Genomic DNA, 19553 nt, shown 5'->3' with positions numbered 1-19553 from the left:
AGATATTACAGGTTTTATAGGTTTTACTGACTGAAAATGTATGAGCTCAGGAAGGAGAAGGCTGTGGTGAAGTAGAGTTAAGAAATGATTTGCAGAAGAATAGGCTCAAGTTAGGTTTTGGCCAAGCTTGTCAAGCGGCTAATCTGAGTAAAGTACTATGTTAAGTATTATGAAAAGAAATCTTTTTTTTTTTCGAGGTGGATTCTCACTCTGTCACCCAGGCTGGAGTGCAATGACACGATTTCCATTCACTGCAACCTCCTCCTTCTGAGTTCAAGTGATTGTCCTGCCTCAGTCTCCCAAGTAACCGGGATTACAGGTGTATGCCAGCATGCCCAGCTAATTTTTGTATTTTTAGTAAAGACGATGTTTCACCATGTAAGCCAGGCTGGTCTCAAACTCCTGACCTCAGGTGATCCACCCGCCTCGGGGTCCCAAAGTGCTGGTTACCGGCATGAGCCACCGTATTCGGCCAAAAGAAATCATTTTAAAAACTAATGAGAACCATGAGGATTTTGTGACTAATAGGGGATTAAAATAATGTTGATAATTCATTAGATTAGAAGTTACGATAGAAAGATTGTTATAGTAAAGGAAGCTGGTTTTGCAGGAGGTGTGGAGAATTCAAATGTAGAATTGTCTCCTTTTAAGCTTGAGATGTAACAAACTCCACAAAGAAATGTCTGAGTAACATTTGAGATGCCACTCTAGAGCTCTGGGGAGAGGCAGGGCCAGCCCTGGACTCTGGAATTCTTTTACTTTGTTAAAGCCCTGCCCAAGCATAGATTTTCCAAGAAAGAGATGCAGACCAAGAAAAGAAAAGACCTGAGGATTTTGTATGCAGGGTGGATCAGGGGAGGGGCTGGAGGCAGCTAACCAGGTAGAGGATCTCACATGAACCCTGGGAGACATTGGAAACTAGACCATGTTGGTACAGTGAGAATGGGGAGAGACTGAGAACAAGACCTTGGTGAGAACGTCCTCGGTTCCAGCTCAGCCTTGTTTACACTATGTCCTCAGTGGTTCCAGTGGCTGGCTGACACCATTCTCAATGAGGAGCCTTGGTTGTATCCAATTGTATGCATCATTTTTACTCCAGCCTTGTTAAGCTTTTTCCCTTTGGACTCTGTTTTTCTTCTCCTGCTCTACTATTTCAGCTCACAATTGTAATGCATAGTCCCATGCACCTATTACCTTTATTTCCCGAAACAGAACCTTCTGGACTCAGTCAGTGATGGGCAGAGCAAACTTGATGCGGTGACTCAAGAAGGACAAACTTTGTACGCACATTTGTCTAAACAAATTGTCAGTAGCATTCAGGAACAAATTACAAAGGCCAATGAAGAGTTTCAAGCATTTCTGAAACAGTGCCTTAAAGATAAGCAGGCTCTTCAAGACTGTGCTTCAGAACTTGGAAGGTAGGTTACGTTAACAAACATAGATTTCATCATACACCAAGTGTGTTTTTAAAGGCTTAGAGAAAAGAGTCCTGTGAATAAACAAATAACGTTTGACACTGTGAGTTTAAATTATAATAAGCTTTGATCATAAACACAGGTTGATACTAGGGCAATAATCAATTTTTCAGACTCTGAAGTTGTGACTTGGCTTTTTTTAATATAGAGAAAACAAACTATATTTACTAGTAATTGAAAATTATATAAATGCATATAATTTTTGTTTATTTGGTTCACCAATGTATAAAGCTCTGACACCTCAATTTTTAAATTATACAAGGCTTTTCCTTGTATGCACTTCATTTGGGACAGAGTCATAGCAGAAAACAACGATTGAATTCTGTGAATCTAGAGACCAATAAGGAATATATGTCATTATGGTGAATACACAATTAGAAAGGGAGAAAAAGCCACTTATGACTAGGGTGAGAAAAGATGTCAGTAGAATGTAATTGCCTCTCTGATGCAGAATAATTTGCCTGACTCTTGTCCAGCTTTCTTGGAGAGCTTACATTGTTTCCAAAACTTAGAGCTCTTGAGCTATATTTGAAAATCCCTTAAGAAACAAAGACACAAAGGCCACTTTCCCTTGTCTTCCCAGGGCTTCCATTGCCCTACTTATTCACTGGCCCCAACTCAAGGGTCTTTGTAGTAAGTCACGAAATTAAGTGCACATTGACATGGGAATGTAATCTTGTTGGCAATTACCAGCTGTGAAATCAATTCATATCCATTGGCCCCATTTCAGGGGTCTTCGAAGTAAGACATAAAATTAAGTGCTCATTGACATGGGAATGTAATCTTGTTGGCAATTACCAGCTATGAAATCAATTCTGCTAGGTGAGATGATTCTTTTCCTGCTTGGATCTCGAAAGAAATTGTCATGACTGTCACTTTGTTATTAAAATAAGTGATAATTTGGGTGGGTTAGTTGTTAAGTTTTGTTCTGTTTTAGTAACTTGAACATTCCTGAAATCTTAATTGCCATTTAAAAGACATTGTGACCCCAGCTATTAAAACTAATTTATCAGAACAAACATGTAAGAATTTCTCTAAGGCATTTTCTTTTCCTTAGCTTTGAAGATCAGCACAGAAAACTGAACTTATGGATCCATGAAATGGAAGAAAGGTTCAATACAGAAAACTTGGGAGAGAGTAAACAGCACATTCCTGAGAAGAAAAATGAAGTTCATAAAGTTGAAATGTTTTTGGGAGAACTGCTGGCTGCGAGGTATGGTCCAGAAATGGAGCAGGTCCTTTAACTCTTACCATGTTTTAGACTAGTTGGTTGGTTGTTTGGTTTGGTTTTGATTGGTTGGTTAGTTGGTTTGTTGATGGTGGTTTGTGCCTGTCCTTGAATGTCTGGAATACAAAGGCCATGCTGCACTCTTTGCAGCAGTGCAATATTCTGGTTAGAGTGCAGGATGGAAGTAAGAAGCTCATCTGCATTCCAGATCCAACTCCTGTTTGTTCAATGAATTGGGCAGGTCACTTATCTCCTGTCACTCTTAATTTTAGCCTTTAAACATTGCGTTAATAATACTGTGCTTTCCTCTCTGGGGTTATTTTGAGGATCAGTTAACATAATGTGAAGCTGATATGAAGGAAAGAAAACCACAAATTCACACTGACTGTAAAGATAAAAAAATGAGTGCTGGCAGGGTGCAGTGGCTCATGCCTGTAATCCCAGCACTTTGGGAGGCCAAGGTGGAAAGATCACCTGAGGTCAGAAGTTCGAGACCAGGCTGGCCACATGGTGAAACGCTGTCTCTACTAAAAATACAAAAATTAGCCAGGCGTGGTTGCGGGCACTTGTAATTCCAGCTACTCAGGAGGCTGAGGCAGGAGAATTGCTTGAATCCGGGAGGCAAAGATTGCAGTGAGCCAAGGTCGTGCCACTGCACTCCAGCAGTAGTGACAGAGTGAGACTCTATCTCAAAACAAAACAAAACAAAACAAAGAAAAGAAAAGAAAAGAAAAAAATGAGTACTGTATATGTCAATTTTCATATGTTATTCACACATTTCAGCTTCCAGTTTCATTTCCCACCCACCCATCCTTTAATCTTAATAAACTGAAAGGTTTGGTCAAGTCTGACTTTCTTTGTGGTCCCTGTTCCCAACTACAGTATTTATCTCTTCACTGCTTCCCACTGAGAAAATATTTCTGGCTCCTTTCCCAGGCAAAGTTCCCCGATCTGTACTTTTGACCCTACCACACTGAGGGCTTTGCTCCCACATTTGTGCTCCACCTCTGGCATTTTCAGTTGCTTGCTGTCCTTTGGAAGATAGGGCACTTTCCATAGGGAAGTGCAGCTTGGCTTCAGCTCCTTGGGCTCCTTAACTGTCCTCTTAAAGAGCCAGTGCATTTATGTGAGAAGCAGAAGAGGATAGCACCCACTCTACTTTATCAAATAAGTCAGAAACAAGAATATTATAAATCATTCTACTATAAAGACACATGCAAGTGTATGTTTATTGCAGCACTGTTCACAATAGCAAAGACTTGGAACCACCCCAAATGCCCATCATTGATAGACTGGATAAAGAAAATGTGGCACATATACACCATACAATACTATGCAGCCTTAAAAAAGGATGAGTTCATGTCCTTTGCAGGGCCATGGATGAAGCTGGAAATCGTCATTCTCAGCAAACTAACAGAGGAACAGAAAACCAAACACTGTGTGTTCTCACTCATAAGTAGGAGTTAAACAATGAGAACACATGGACACAGGGAGGGGAACATCACACACCGGGACCTGTGAGGAGGTGGGGGGCTAGAAGAAGGATAGCATTAGGAGAAATACCCTAATGTAGATGACAGGTTGAAGGCTGCAGCAAACCATCATGGCACTTGTATACCTATGTAACAAACCTGCACATTCTGCACATATATCCCAGAACTTAAAGCATAATAATAATAATAATAATAAAAAGAAATTCCAGAATTCAAATCATAGTCATTCTCTGTTTCCACTGAGTCCCCTTTTTAGTCAAACATGCCCGGTAGTCCTTGTCTTGAAAAACAAACATACAAACAAATGCACAAAAGAACCCATGCTGATGACAACTTGTTGGTGTGCTAGTTTGATGACTACTATAAATTGTCCCTGAAAGACATTGGAACATCTCGAAGAGCCCTTACTATAGTGTAAGCTCTTCATTTACTCTATGCACCCCAATTTCCAGCTATGAGTTTCTCAAAATCAGGGACTTAAGATCTATATCATTTCTATTCATTATCTAGTATGGTGACAGAAAAATACAAAATGTTCACTGAATTAACAGAATAATAGCATCATTGCAGCCATATAACTTTCTGAAAACTACATTGCACTTAAATTTTGCTTTTTAAATGTTGACTCGTGTCTAGATACAATAGAACACACCCAGCCCTACTTCCTTTCTTCCAGATGTTTTAAATGGCTTTCCATCTTCTCAGCTTTTATTTCTTCTCTACAGACTGCTCATTACCTTCCTCTGTATCTGCTTCTCCTGCCATTATTACACCAAAACCGCATTAGAGAAAGTGGCCCAAATGTACTTCATCACCAAATTCAAGGTCTTTTATGTTCCTCTTTGTTTTTCTAATAATTGCAACTTTTTTGGCATTGATAAGCATGCAATCCTTCTTGCAGTTTCACTCTCTGATATTCCAGGACCAGATGCTAAGAGATCTTAGGTGTGCTTGTTTCTGGGTTCTTTCCCTCCAGCCTGGCCACTTCTGCAGACAATCCTAACGCACTTTTCTGGTCACTCGGGTTCTCCACTGGGCCACCTGACTTCTTTCACTGGCTTGCTGCTTGCTCCTCCCAGTCTTCTAGATTTCTTTTCACCATAATATTTCACTACTTGAAATATTTTAAGGAGATACCCTGTATAAAAGTACTTCAGTTTAAGACTCATTGAATTTTTATGATGCATTAGCAATTTATCTCATAATAAGAAAGGAACTCTCTTTTCCTGAATTATTATTTAACTCACATCTTTGCTTAAGCTACCTTCTTGTCTCACCAAACAGATAACAGGTATAATAAATGCCTTTTAGAGTAGGTGTTATTTTATTTTATTTTATTTTATTTTATTTTATTTTATAAGTTCCAGGGTACATGTGCAGGATGTGCAAATTTGTTAAAGAGTAAATGTCTTGTTGTATAACTCTTTGCAGAACTCAGGGTGGCCCATAGGACATACTTGTATAGTAGCCAGTCCAAAAAACTTTGAAACATTCCATTTTCACAAGAGATTTGCTTTGTGTTCTTTTTCTAGTAGTCACAACAGTTTATGTTACGACATCTCATGCTACTCTCTGGTATCCTGGGCTTTTTCCTGGGAAATGTGCAGATAAGAATTTTAGAACTCTGTAAAATGGGAATAAAACCAACTGTGCCACAAAGTGATTCTGTTTTTCCCTTGATCTAATTAGCATGGCTCCAAATTAAGATGAGCTCAATACCCAAGATATAACAAGAAAACTTTTAAGCACTCCTACAACGACTTTTTGAAAGAACATTTTTTTTTCCACTTAGTCTCTGCACAATATTGTGTTAGGTCTTGGGAACATAAGATGAATATAATGGCCCTGGCGTTTAGAAAGTGAAAGCCTTTTGGATTGAGATAGTCAGTATCCATGGCGATAGAGCAAGACAAGGAGCAGAGGGCACAAGGAGGTCCCACATTCTCCACCCACCCTGAGTTGGGATGCTCCTGGGGATATGATGCTTGCACCGAGCTTTGAACAGGCAACTAGGAATGCAACAGTGTTGAGCAGAAGGGTTTTCATAAAGGGGGAATCTCCATGTAGATACAAGACAGGAGCGGTTTTGAGAATTTCAGGGAGCTTTTTCATCATCTGACCATTAAATAGGAATGGAGAGATGCTACAGAGAAGCCTGGAGAGGCAGCTGAGCCCATTTTCTGAACTGATTTTCTGGAAATACGGTAAGTAATACGGTAGTCTCCACCACTGCTATTTGGATGCAGGCACAGCACAGACTGAATGGTATCCCCAAGTGGGTACTGACAACATTAAGAGAGAACATAAGAGAATGATATAGCCAGGTCAGTTCCCAGTGTCTTTATTTAAAAGGCATGTCAGCTATGAGCCTGTGTCTGGTTACTGCTCCAATATCAACAATCGTTTGTCGCTCCCCTGCACTCCAGAATGTCGGAATTAATTTTCTTTTCTTTTTTCTTTTTTGTCTTTTTTTCAGAGAGTCTCTTGATAAGCTTTCCCAGAGAGGGCAGCTTCTGAGTGAAGAAGGCCACGGTGCTGGGCAGGAGGGCCGCCTGTGTTCCCAGCTCCTCACAAGCCACCAGAACCTACTTAGAATGACCAAAGAGAAACTGCGGAGCTGCCAGGTTGCCCTTCAGGAGCACGAAGCCCTGGAGGAAGCACTGCAGAGCATGTGGTCCTGGGTGAAGGCCATTCAGGACAGACTGGCCTGTGCAGAGAGCACTCTGGGGAGCAAAGACACCCTGGAGAAACGGCTGTCGCAAATACAGGTACATGCGACACCAGCCAGACACTGACAACTGCTGACTGTTAATTTGATTAGATTCACAAGTGCTTGTGTTGTGTCCTACTTGTTCTGTAAGCCTCTAAATGAGGATTGTGTGGGCAAAATGGAGAAACTGGGCAAAAAGGATATGGAGGCATCATTTATTCCCCTTTGTAAGGAAACGTTGTTTTAATAGCTTTAAATAATTTTAAATTTGATTTTGTAAATATTCAACAAGCGTTACTGAATATCTACTCTGCTCCAAGCACTCTGCAAGTTGCTGGGAATATAGAGATAAAAGTTAGGCCCCGTTTTCTAGGAGTTCACAGTCTAGGGGAAGACACCAATTCGTAAATTGTTACTTTCAATACAGTGCGTGTGTAGGGGCCATGATTGAAGCCATCAAGGGTATATTGAAAGCACAGAGGAGATCACCAACCCAGACTATAGCCAATGAAGGTGACCCTGAAAGAGATAAATTAGCCAGGCAATTAATGTAGGGGACTGCTGAGTTTTAGACAGGTGTGTCTTCATTTTCAAAAGAATTTACTGTGACTCTTTGAAACTGAAGTCAATAAAATTATACTTTCTAGGTTAGTGGCCCAAAGTTTTCTAAGAATTTATATTGGAATTAATCTTTGACTCCTAGACTCCTGGATACCAATTTTAAGTAAATATTATATTGCAATAAGGCCCAGAGTTTGTTGTTTTCATTTTGAGATAAGTATTCCTACCTCAATTCTTATAGAAAACTACCTTTTTTAAAATAGAAGAAGTTTTTTACATGCCTCCTGATGTGTATTCTTTCTTCCTTCCCAGGATATTCTCCTGATGAAAGGGGAAGGGGAAGTTAAGTTGAATATGGCCATCGGCAAAGGGGAACAGGCCTTGAGAAGTAGCAACAAAGAAGGTCAGAGGGTGATTCAGACTCAGCTAGAGACCCTTAAAGAAGTGTGGGCTGACATCATGAGCTCCTCCATCCATGCTCAAAGGTACAGAACCTACTTTTAGTGTTTATTTGTCTAAGTCCAATGCAGTGACTTAGTAAAATGATGGAGCAGTGCTGAGGTCTTCTGGGGTGGAATTCCCAACCATGTTACTGTAGCTTGCTGTAGGCATGACTGTCTTTGTCTAAGTTGTGTTTTCCATAGGCCGATGACTGGTTTTTGCTTGTTAGCTTGCTTTGTTTCTGTGTTCCTGCTGCATTTATAAAATATTTAAATCTCCCCTATTATCTCTCATGGAATCTTACATGACATGGGCTCAGCAAAACATCTCCTCTCAAGCCATCAAAGCAAGAATATATGGTTCTTTCATAACTTGATACATTTTAGCTTAAGGAACATATGGAAAATTAAGCTATTGGCAGCTGTTGAGCTTAATTGTAAATCTATTCTTCAACTAAAAGTCATACCACCCCCATTTACATTATAGGAAATGGGTAGCATGGTTTTGATTGTCACAGTGATGAGGGAATATCCCCGGCATTTAGAGACCGAGGCACAGAGAGCTCATATCCTACAAAGTGTGGAACATTCTCACACAGCCAACAGTCAATCCATCTGGAATACAGCCCAACTGTAGACCCTCTGTCGAAAATCACCTGTACCAGACACTGACGAGGAAGTAGGGAAGCCCTTGATTGTTATACCAGGTGGTGTTTTTGCTGTTGTTGTAATTATAAGTGAGAGGTTTCTACCTACCTCTCTCTTCTCAAAATATCCATAAATAATCTGGCTCATTTGTTGGACAAATGACCATCAGAATTACAGTAAAAAAGATCCATATTCTGATGGTTATATATCCTGTTAGATCATTGACAAACTGGGTGCCCAATGTGATCATAACAAAATAGATGAATAGAAGATTAAAGATCATACAGAGAAGGGAATAACAGACACTGGTGACTCCTTGAGGGTGGAAGGTTGGAGGATGGAGAGGAGCAGCAAAAAATAACTGTCATGTACCAGGCTTAGTACATGGGCAATGAAATAATCTGTGCAGCAAACCCCCATGACACGAGTTTACCTGTATAGCAACTCTGCACAGGTACCCTTGAACCTACCATAACATTTAAAAAATCTTTAAAGAAGATTCAAGTTTATTACAAAGCAAAACAAAAATAACACTACAGTTATCCACGGCAATATAAACAAAAATTCCTGGTTACAACTAGCAACTTGGAGGTTTTGTTTTGTCGTTGTTGTTGTTTTCACTTTTTCCTTTAATATGGAGCATAGGCAGTGACTCTCAAGGTCAGCAGGACTTTGCATCTTGGTAATAACTCACAATGGTCAGCAAAGAAAAAAAAATCAGATGCTATGGTTGTCTTACTCTATATCATAGACTGCTGGAGCGTGAACTAAGCTTCCAGAGGCTTGGCTTAGGCCAGTGTCCTAAAAGTTCATAAGAATATGGGTAGGTAGTTTCCAGATGTTAGAATAAGATGTTACATGCAGGAAGCAGACTCTGGTCCTTGACTCCACTATTTCAGCAAGAAATTAAATTTGACAGTGACATATTGAGCAATAGCAATGTTCAAATTATTCTGTTAAAATAATAAAATAAAACAGAAAGGTTTTTGCCCTCTAAAAGCTCAGACACTAGCATAGGATGTATTTTGGAATACTCTGACTCAGACTATGTTACTAACCATTTTCAAAATGCACTGCGGGGCTGTAGAAGAATGCAGAGTCTTAGTGGCTCACACCCGTAATCCCAGCACTTTGGGAGGCTGAGGTAGGCAGATTGCTTAAGCCTAGGAGTTTGAAACTAGGTTGGGCAACAGGGCGAAAATATGTCTCTACAAAATATGCAAAAATTATACGAAGTCACAGTCAAAATTCAAAAAAAGAAAAAAAGAATACAAAAATTAGCCAGGCGTGGTGGCACGCACTTGTAGTCCCAGCCACTCGGGAGGCTGAGGTGGGAGGATCACCTGATCTGGGGAGACAGAGGTTGCAATGAGCTATATGATTGCACCTCAGCACTCCAGCCTTGGTGACAGAGTAAGACTCTGTCAAAAAAAAAAAAAAAAAAGAACCGGGAGGGGGTGCTTTTTAGAAAATTATTTGAGGAACAGGTAGGACTTTAAAGCCTGAATGATGAGGTTCCAGTGGATCAATGGATGCAAAGATGCAAAAGCAACAGTTTGAGCAAATGCTGGAAATTCATTTACCACAGAATGTTAATTTCAGGTTCATAGGCTTTTATGCAAGGAGGGCTGGGGAAATCACTGCAGATGAGTTTAGAATAGTTTGTAATGTTTAATAATGGAGGGATTTTTCCTAAATGCCAGTCTGGAGAGCCTTTGTTTGACTATCTAGAAAGCTATTATATTTGTGACTATATTTCTTATAAATACTTGAGCATTCATTCACACATTCACCACAAAAGCACTGTATATTTTGTGTGTGTGTGTGTGTGTGTGTGTGTGTATGTGTCCCTAAATGAAAATCAACCTAACGATATATCATTTACACTGGAAGGATACCTTGAATTTTGAATTCCAGTCAACAAGTAATCACCATCTGATTTTAATAAGATAAACTATTAATAATTCCAAGAAAATTAAGAACCGATCTATATGAAATAAAATTTCATTGATGTTCCCATGCTGATTTTTAACAACATAACATATAAATGTGTCTTGTTCATTTAGTACAGTTAGCATTTGGAAGACAAATTCCAGATGCATGTATGACCACAGCTGCTTATTTCATGTTTTAATATAGATTGACTTTGTTCAAAGGACCTGAGGTAAGGATCTTATGGATCAGAGAAGTAGTGTTTTTCCCTGCACTCAAAAGCAATATGTTCATCACTTCCAGAAGCATTCAGTAAAACAATTGGCATGGATGTCATGACTTGGTTTTCAGTAGAGATGTCAAAATAATTCATTTTTGTTAATATGTGACATTATTTCTAGCACTTTAGAGTCTGTGATTAGCCAATGGAATGACTATCTAGAGAGGAAAAACCAGCTGGAGCAGTGGATGGAATCAGTGGATCAAAAAGTAGAACATCCCTTACAACCGCAGCCAGGTCTGAAAGAGAAGTTTGCCCTGCTTGACCGCCTCCAGTCCATCCTGTCTGAGGCAGAGGATCACACGAGAGCCCTTCACCGTCTAATTGCGAAGTCCAGGGAGCTCTACGAGAAGACAGAGGATGAGTCTTTCAAGGACACAGCTCAAGAGGAGCTGAAAACACAGTTTAATGATATAATGACTGTTGCCAAGGTTAGTGCTTTATATTGAAAGTGGATGCTTTATAATACATTAATATAATATATTGATTTATATTAATAATATAATGACTGTTGCCAAGGTCAGATAAAGAAGAAACTGTGAATTAAATTGTTGGAGAATTGACTGCTCTAAAACTATTTATACATTCAGTAAATGGGTATGACATGAAGATCATTTCTTACTATGAATGCCTATTCATTTTTCTCTTTCTACAATCTTGGGATTATTCTTTATTCCTTATTTTTTTCTTTCTCTGCTATTTTAGTTAATCTATCTTGCACATCAAATGTTACTGTTAAAGTTGTTTTTGTTTTGCTACACTTATATTTGTTATATTAAATGCAAGTCTATTTACCTTCAAGATTCAATCACGTACAAAATATTGTGTTCATCTCTCCTCTTAGTAAAAACGGTTTCTATTTTCCAAAGTATAAAATCCTTTATATGATATCAAAAATATATTTCCAATTCTCTATATGAATCTTTCATTTCCTTCATGATTATTCTTTGGCATATTTGTAAATATTATAGAAATTAGGGGAGAGAATTGTTGTTTGCTGCTTTTTCTTTTCTTTGGTTTGCTTTGTTGGGAACTAACTCTTGTCTTCTTGACACTACAATTATTAACAGATGTGCTTGTCTTCACTTTCATCTTGGTAATGATTATGAGCTATGACTCTAGTCAAAAAGATGTAAGTTTGAATTCTGGCTTTGACACTTTCGAATGTGTGACTTTGGCCACTATTACATGTTAGCTAACCTCTCTAAGCTTGAGCATCTTTTCTTATAAAATGATGATAATAATAGTATCTTCCTCCCAGGACTGTTATGGAGATTAAATGAGCAAATGCATTTAAAATGCTGAACAGAATGCTGGACACCAAGCTAACAAAAAATTGCTTTAATAAGAATGGTTATGACAATAATTATTAAGAGGATTGTTAGTGAGGGATGTTAGCCAACATACAGTAAGCATATATTTCCATACTAAGGTAGAAAATAGTAAACTTACAGGAAAATAGTTGCTTTTCCAAAGCCTGGACATTTAGTTAAATTTGATAGTTTCTTTTTAAGATATTAAACTCAGAGAAAATTCAAGAACAAGAATGAAATTTTCTGAGATTTATTAAGAGAACTCTATCAGGCCTGTTGCCTTATCTGATTTCATGTTCTCAAAAGGACCACTGTTAAGGTAGTCTTTTCTTTGTTTACTAGGAAAAAATGAGGAAAGTGGAAGAGATTGTGAAAGATCATCTAATGTATTTAGATGCGGTCCACGAGTTCACAGACTGGCTCCATTCAGCAAAGGAAGAACTTCACCGGTGGTCAGATATGTCTGGAGATTCATCAGCCACGCAGAAAAAGTTGTCAAAAATTAAGGTCAGAAAATGAACAGATGCTATAGCTACATTGCTTCATTACTTCTTGAGTACAACACCCTTTTGATAAAGATTTTGTGGATAAGATTCTGTTATTTAAAATGTTTCCTTCCTGTTTTCTATTTGATGCCTCACTGATTCTAAACATAAACAAGAGTCATGAGAAGAATTCAAAAGACTTTACACTTGTGAACACAATGTAACATTGTCCTTACATTTCTGTATGCAAATGTGCTTATTGCTGTAATAGTACTGGCTAGGAAATGGCTAATTTGGTGGGCTGACAAAACCAGATACTATTGTTTAGCACCATGGAAGAAAAGTTTATATAGTAACTTAGTTAAATGTATTCTAACAATAACCTCAGAATGTCATTCTGGATGTTTTATTCTGCTTTCCTAGAAGACATCCAACAACATAATAGATGGGAGTACTTCAAAGGACCTTAAAATTATCATCTCGTTTACTCCACATAAGGACAATTTCTAAAACAGAAATTTACCTTTCTTGGGGAGTTGCAGACTCTGGTACATTTTAGTAAATTTCTAGTTGCTTAAATATTAAATTGTAATCATTTTCCCCCATGGAAAATGGATTTTTACATTAAAATGAAGCAGGAATGAAATCCTCAGTGGTTTACTTTTAGAGAAGGAAATGTTGGGAATAAATAGTGTAATCGTGGTCAGGAATTTAAAACTCAGATTGTGTTTTGATTTCAAGATCAGAATATGAAAGTAATAATTTTTTTTTTTTTTTTGAGACGGAGCCTCGCTCTGTCGCCCAGGCTGGCGTGCAGTGGCGTGATCTCCGCTCACTGTAAGCTACGCCTCCCGGGGTCACGCCATTCTCCTGCCTCAGACTCCCTAGAAGCTGGGACTACAGGCGCCCGCCACCACGCCCGGCTAATTCTTTTGTATTTTCAATAGAGATGGGGTTTCACCGTGTTCGCCAGGATGGTCTCGATCTCCTGACCTCGTGATCCACCCGCCTCCGCCTCCCAAAGTGCTGGGTTTACAGGCGTGAGCCACCGCTCCTGGCCAAAAGTCATAAAATTTATAGCTGATGGTTACAGTTGTAACTACACTTTGCAGATCTACATTTTTTTTTTTTTTTTTTTGAAATGGAGTCTTGCTCTGTGGCCTAGGCTGGAGTGCAGTGGCGCAATCTCGGCTCACTGCAACCTCCGCCTCCTGGGTTCAAGCGATTCTCCTTGCTTCAGCCTCCTGAATAGCTATAATTACAGGTGCCCACCACCATGTACTGCTAACTTTTGTATTTTTTTTAGTAGAGACGGGTTTTCGCCATGTTGGACAGGCTGGTCTCAAACTCCTGACCTCAGGTGATCCGCTTGCCTTGGCCTCCCAAAGTGCTGGAATTACAGGCATGAACCACAGTGCCTGGTGCCTGAAGATCTACTTCTAAGTGCTTTAAAAGTATTATCTTATTTAAATCTTATAACTATGTATGTTTTAACTGAACTAATAACATAAAACCACTTTTTAAGTCCTTTTTTTCTGTTTGTTTCTTTAAAATTCTTCTTTGATGCATTTCTTAGTGATATTCTAATTTATTCATCCATCCTTCCATCTATCCATGTAACCATCTATCCATTTATTCAGCCAGGACCGTGCATTCCCTAAGGAACTTGCAATCTAGTGAGGAACAGTGATCCACAAACTCGTCTTTATAAAGTAATACAAAAAATGTAATGAGAGCTTACTGTACTATTAGAGTTCAGGCTCTGGAATCAGAGAAACCCAATGCGGCATCCTTCTTCTATTGGCCTTCTAGCTGTGTCTTTCAGCAAGTTACCTGATATCCTCAAGCCTCCGCCTCTCAATTGGTTAAAAAATACATGCATAAAAATAGTACCTGTCTGATAAAGTTGTTTTGGCAACCAAATTAGATCACGCACATAAAACCTGTAGCATCATGCCTGGCACATAGAACACACCCAGGAAGAAAATCCAGTGGATTTGGTAAATGAGTGATTAATTGGCTGTAGCATGACAAGGTGGGAAGAGTCAAGCGCGATGGTCAAGTCTTTACCTAGAATCCGCAGGACTATTACCACCTGAGGAAAATAATTGCATGCAGAGGAGGCCAGTGATAGAGGCGAAGACGTGAGGAGTTGCTTATTGATGATCAGATCCAATTTGAACTTCGAGGTAGTAGTAATGTCTTGGGGGCAGTTGCATATTCAAGCCTGAATTTCAGGTTAGGAAGATGGATTGAAGGCACAGAGGTGAAAGTGAATCGCATCTAATTTGTTGTTAAAGTCACTAAAATGGATAAAACCAAGACCTATGTATACAGCAAATAGAACATTGGGCACAGGACCAAAAGCTAGGTACTACCAATACTTAAGGAGCCTTAGGAGAAAATGATTTGAAAGGTAGAGAGAAAAAGGAGGGGAGAAATCAGAAGAGGAAGAGTAGGAGGGTGAGATGCCACTGAGGCTCTGAGTAGAGAAGGTGGACACCATCACAGGCACAGCAGGAGGCTGCCATTAGGAGGAAGACTGAAGAATCTCAACTAGGTTTGACAGTGAGGCTATTGGGCAACCAGTCTGAGAAACATTTGCACAGCAAGGGAAGGTGAGAAACCAGGTTACATGGATTTAGGAGTAAATGGCAGCTGAGGAAGAGGAGATAACAGAAATGGACTAAGGTTTCGAAAAGTTAATAAGAGAAAGTAAGATAATTCTTTTACAAAGGTTGCTTCCTGGGTTGACAAATACTCTTATTTGGAAAAGCCTTTATAAAGTGCTTCCATAAAGACAGGGAATATAGGAGAAGGAATTGACGGAAAGAAATTGGGATGGAGAAAGTGAAGACTATCAGAAACTGCCTCTCAGAAGTTCAGGTCCAGCCTGAATGTAGGTTAGTGTGTGGGTGATTTTAAAAACCTTGGAGGAAATACATAAAGCACCTCCTCTGTCCTTCAGCACCATACCTATCACATCCACAGGAATAATCACTGAGAAAAGGCAACTCTAAAGGAAATGGTGTGTGGGTATGAGGGCGTGAATGCACATATGTGTGTATGTGCAATTAATACATTTAAAAATGTAAATATAAGATAAGAAAATGTATGCAAAAGCCATTTCAAAACTCTTGACAATGATGATGTCCTGATTCAAATTCTGAATGACTAGATTTCTCATCGCAAATATTGAAGTGTTCGGTTTTCATGCTAAGGAAAATTGGGATAACGCATAAGAGAATATTTTGGGAAACTTCAAATTGGAAATTGGTCACAAAGGCAAAATAGTTACAAGTATTAAAGTCTATTAGTTAGACATAGCACTGGTTAAAAAGTTACATATTTTTTTCTTCATCAGGTAACTACTATACACTCTAATAAACAGGGATGGTTCTAATAAACTAATAAATAACTACTATACACTCTAATAAACCTGCTGCTAAGAAAAGGTTGAATATGCATATCATGCTGTGTGTAAGGATTTTCATGTCATTGTAATTTAGACTACTGCACAACTGAATACTGAATACTTTCAAATGATCTATATTAAAATATGGCTCTATTGTATATAATTGTGAACAGATATGTTTATTTCAGGTTAATTTAATGAGACTCAAACTATATTATATAGACTAGTTAAGACATACTTTATGCTTGACATAATTTATTAAGCATGCTTCCTACTTAACATTCCAATGTTTTTTTACTTGCTAATTGGTCACTGATTTTCTTCTCGAACATTTTTGTGCCTAATTATCTTTTATTTCTATTTAATCAGGTAGTAAAGTCATAATTTTGTAACAATATTAAGAAAATCCTGCCTTTAGCAATAGATATGTCAATATATAAACATCAGATGATTATTTCACCAAGAAAAGTGGTAGTAAGAGAATCTATTCTCCGAGAGAAATGCCATGATTATATCAATTTACAATGCGATTTAATTTCATCTTGTCCTTTAGAGTATTTGTGTGCTTTAAGACCAAGCTAAATTGTTAACTTGGCTGTAGCTAAACCGTTAAATTTCTAATGACTTTTTTAAGGTTAAAAAAATACTAATAAACGAACTCATTCTAGAGGTTACTTTAAACTTTTGAGTAAGTCAATCTATGAATGAATTATTCATTTTATATCCTACAAAAATATTTACTTAGTATTGAAGTATTTGGAATTGAGTCAGGCTCCTTCTTTTGCTGCAACGGGTCTGCTTGATTCCTAGTAGAATGGAAGTGTGATTTAAGCCACTACCCTGTGGAAGAAGATGAATTGAGGATAGAGACCATGAGCAGAACACAGTTCTGCCACAATCTTTATTAATTCAGCATCCACTTTGAGAGAAATATGGGTTGGATCATTTACAAGAGCAATCCACCACAGGCAAACACTTGAGTCACTATCTAAACATTTTCACGTATGCAAATAATGCCTGATTTCAGGGTGTCTCTTTAGTCTGTTTCAGGATATTGAGGATTCTCGGGATTTTTTTTTTTTTTTTTGCCATAAGCCTTAGGTGTTCATGATGACAACTCCCGCTATTATAATTTAAGAGCGGGCAGATGAATTGATTCTGGGTGCTTGTGGCACACTTCTTAAAACTTCCCAGCAGGACAGGGTCCCCCTGTGTACACAGTTGAAAACTTGCAGCCAAGTGACTCACAGGCTCTTTGGTTACCATGGTGATATTCCATTACAGGAGCTGATAGATTCCAGAGAGATTGGGGCAAGCCGCCTCAGCAGAGTGGAGTCGCTGGCTCCTGAAGTGAAACAGAACACAACTGCCAGTGGGTGTGAGCTCATGCACACGGAGATGCAGGCCCTGCGTGCCGACTGGAAGCAGTGGGAAGACAGTGTATTCCAAACGCAGAGCTGTTTGGAGAACCTGGTCAGCCAGATGGCCCTTTCGGAGCAGGAATTCTCAGGCCAAGCGGCTCAACTGGAGCAGGCCCTGCAAGAGTTCAGTGCCCTTCTGAAAACCTGGGCTCAGCAGTTAACCCTCCTGGAAGGCAAGAACACGGATGAGGAGATAGTGGAATGCTGGCACAAAGGACAAGTAAGTTGGCTTCCTGTTTTCTATTGGTAGTTATGCTTAAAAAAATGTTTTGACTTTCATCATTCCTAAAAAAAAAAAATCTTGCTAACGAAAAACATGCAACATGCACACTTGGAAGAAGCATTTATCTTGTTAAATAAGCAAAGTCTGATTTGTTTCCTTTTCTCACATATCAAACTTTTGTAAAAATAAAGATTTGGGTTATTATGTGCGGTAGGAAACATCCGTTGTTAGTGGAGACATTTTACTTTCATTCCTATGGTGTAACAGTTAGTAATACTGTATTCAGCCATTCAGTCTGAAAAATGGCCTGTGGGCAGGGGCATAAATAGACAGAGAGTCATAGCTGTTTTCTTGCCAGTTAACTATTTCATACAACTAAATGATTGAATTTATAGCCTTAAAGGACTCATTTGGTAATCTCCTAAAACATAATGAATAGTTTTTGCTCCGATTAGCTCTCCTCTGTGTGATTTTGACATCTGTTCTTGAATTAGCCCGTTAACAGAACTCTACGTCACACTCCCTGGTCACCTTCCCGGGACTTTTTTTTTTTTTTTTTTAGAGCTAATGGCAGCTTCTTTAGAGTGTGAGAAAGGGAAGCCTACGAGGGAGACTGAAGAATGAGCAAAAGCTTAACCTCCTCATCCTTTCTTTCACTGTTAAACGGTATCTTTGAAAGCCTTTTCAATACTTCCAGTTTTATAATGCCCTGATTCATGGATGTCCTTAAAAGGAAGTTTAGTAAACTTCTCTGCTCCTATTTATATTACAATCATTTCAAAATAGCTCCTGCCAGTAAGAAAGTCATGTAGTATTTCCAGCAGTGTCTGGTTTTAAATCAAGTATTTGAAACAAATGCAGCATGCCGTAAAATAAAGCCTTCTACCTCTTTATTCTACTTTATTTACAGTGTTTCTAGGTTTGGGGGTTTGCTTTTGTTATTCTGTTGCATTTCCCGTCTTTTGGATTTATGTGCCAGAATAAACCATAGAAATCAGTTCTGTCACCCAGGGACAAAGTTGATCATTGCTCTACATGGTATAATATGAAAAAATCAGTTACACTATTTTGATTCCTTTTTCTTTCCCTTTCTTTCCATCCCAGTAATATGAGTGAAATTTTTTTAAAAAGGGAAGATTTGGTTGTGCCTAGATTACATTACTATTCTGTTATTGTTATTTTTTACGTTGATATTATTAGTGAAAGTAATAGTTGAGGCCTATAAAAATACACAGGAGAATGCAGTAGCAAATATGGGTTTTCAGTTGTATTAAACAATTAAAAAATGACAGCCCCTGTGTATGTCTGCTTCAGGGTCAGTGCTTTCGATGAAAATACTACATTGCTTCTCAGTATTCATATTTTCTTTTATTTCTAATAATGGCATTTTATCTAAAAGTGGAGATATTTCTATCACAATGAATATGTAAGAAAATGTTTACAAAACAGTAGATATGCTAGGGTTCTTAGAGCATCGTTTTGCTTTTAGGGAGGACTTGTCTTTGTTGATCACAGTAAGAATTACAAGTGTTTATTTTATGCAATTAGATGACAATACTCAAGAAATTCTTTAAAACACAAAAACAGATGACATATAAACTATAGAATATAATATTGCAAAAATAATTCTATTTACTGTGTTTGCAAAACTCGTTTATCTTAATATCCATTGGGACATTAGTGTTGGAAATAATTTTCTTAAGCCGTATAAGGTGAAAAAATGCATTCTAAGACTTAACAGAATCAGAAATATATATAGCTGATATTTATATAATGAAAGACTCTACTGACATACTTTAATTTAGGATGAAGTTATAGAAATGTTTTAAATGTAATGTTTTGGTCAAAAACTTTTCACTTTTAATGTCATCCCATTTTTAAGTAACTGACTTGAATCTCTAGTATTTTTATGTTTTTGTTGAATGCTAA

The 19553-nt window shown here is 38.3% G+C and overlaps 1 protein-coding gene across 13 annotated transcripts in view; it reads left to right on the top strand.

The window, feature by feature from the left end:
* The window catches only part of SYNE1 (spectrin repeat containing nuclear envelope protein 1), a 529762-nt gene that overhangs the window by 247836 nt on the left and 262373 nt on the right, over window positions 1-19553 (top strand). For all 13 annotated transcript variants that reach the window (XM_028847246.2, XM_077999556.1, XM_077999555.1 and 10 more), the window contains 7 exons: window positions 1213-1418; window positions 2533-2688; window positions 6673-6964; window positions 7780-7952; window positions 10889-11198; window positions 12423-12587; window positions 17265-17621. In XM_028847246.2, the coding sequence (XP_028703079.2) occupies window positions 1213-1418; window positions 2533-2688; window positions 6673-6964; window positions 7780-7952; window positions 10889-11198; window positions 12423-12587; window positions 17265-17621 (1659 nt within the window). The remainder of the gene's footprint in view (window positions 1-1212; window positions 1419-2532; window positions 2689-6672; window positions 6965-7779; window positions 7953-10888; window positions 11199-12422; window positions 12588-17264; window positions 17622-19553) is intronic.

This window comes from Macaca mulatta, chromosome 4 (genome assembly GCF_049350105.2).
Source record: "Macaca mulatta isolate MMU2019108-1 chromosome 4, T2T-MMU8v2.0, whole genome shotgun sequence".
Taxonomy (NCBI): domain Eukaryota; kingdom Metazoa; phylum Chordata; class Mammalia; order Primates; family Cercopithecidae; genus Macaca; species Macaca mulatta.
Note: the sequence above shows the minus strand (reverse complement) of the source record. Positions and strands in the feature narration are given on the sequence as shown.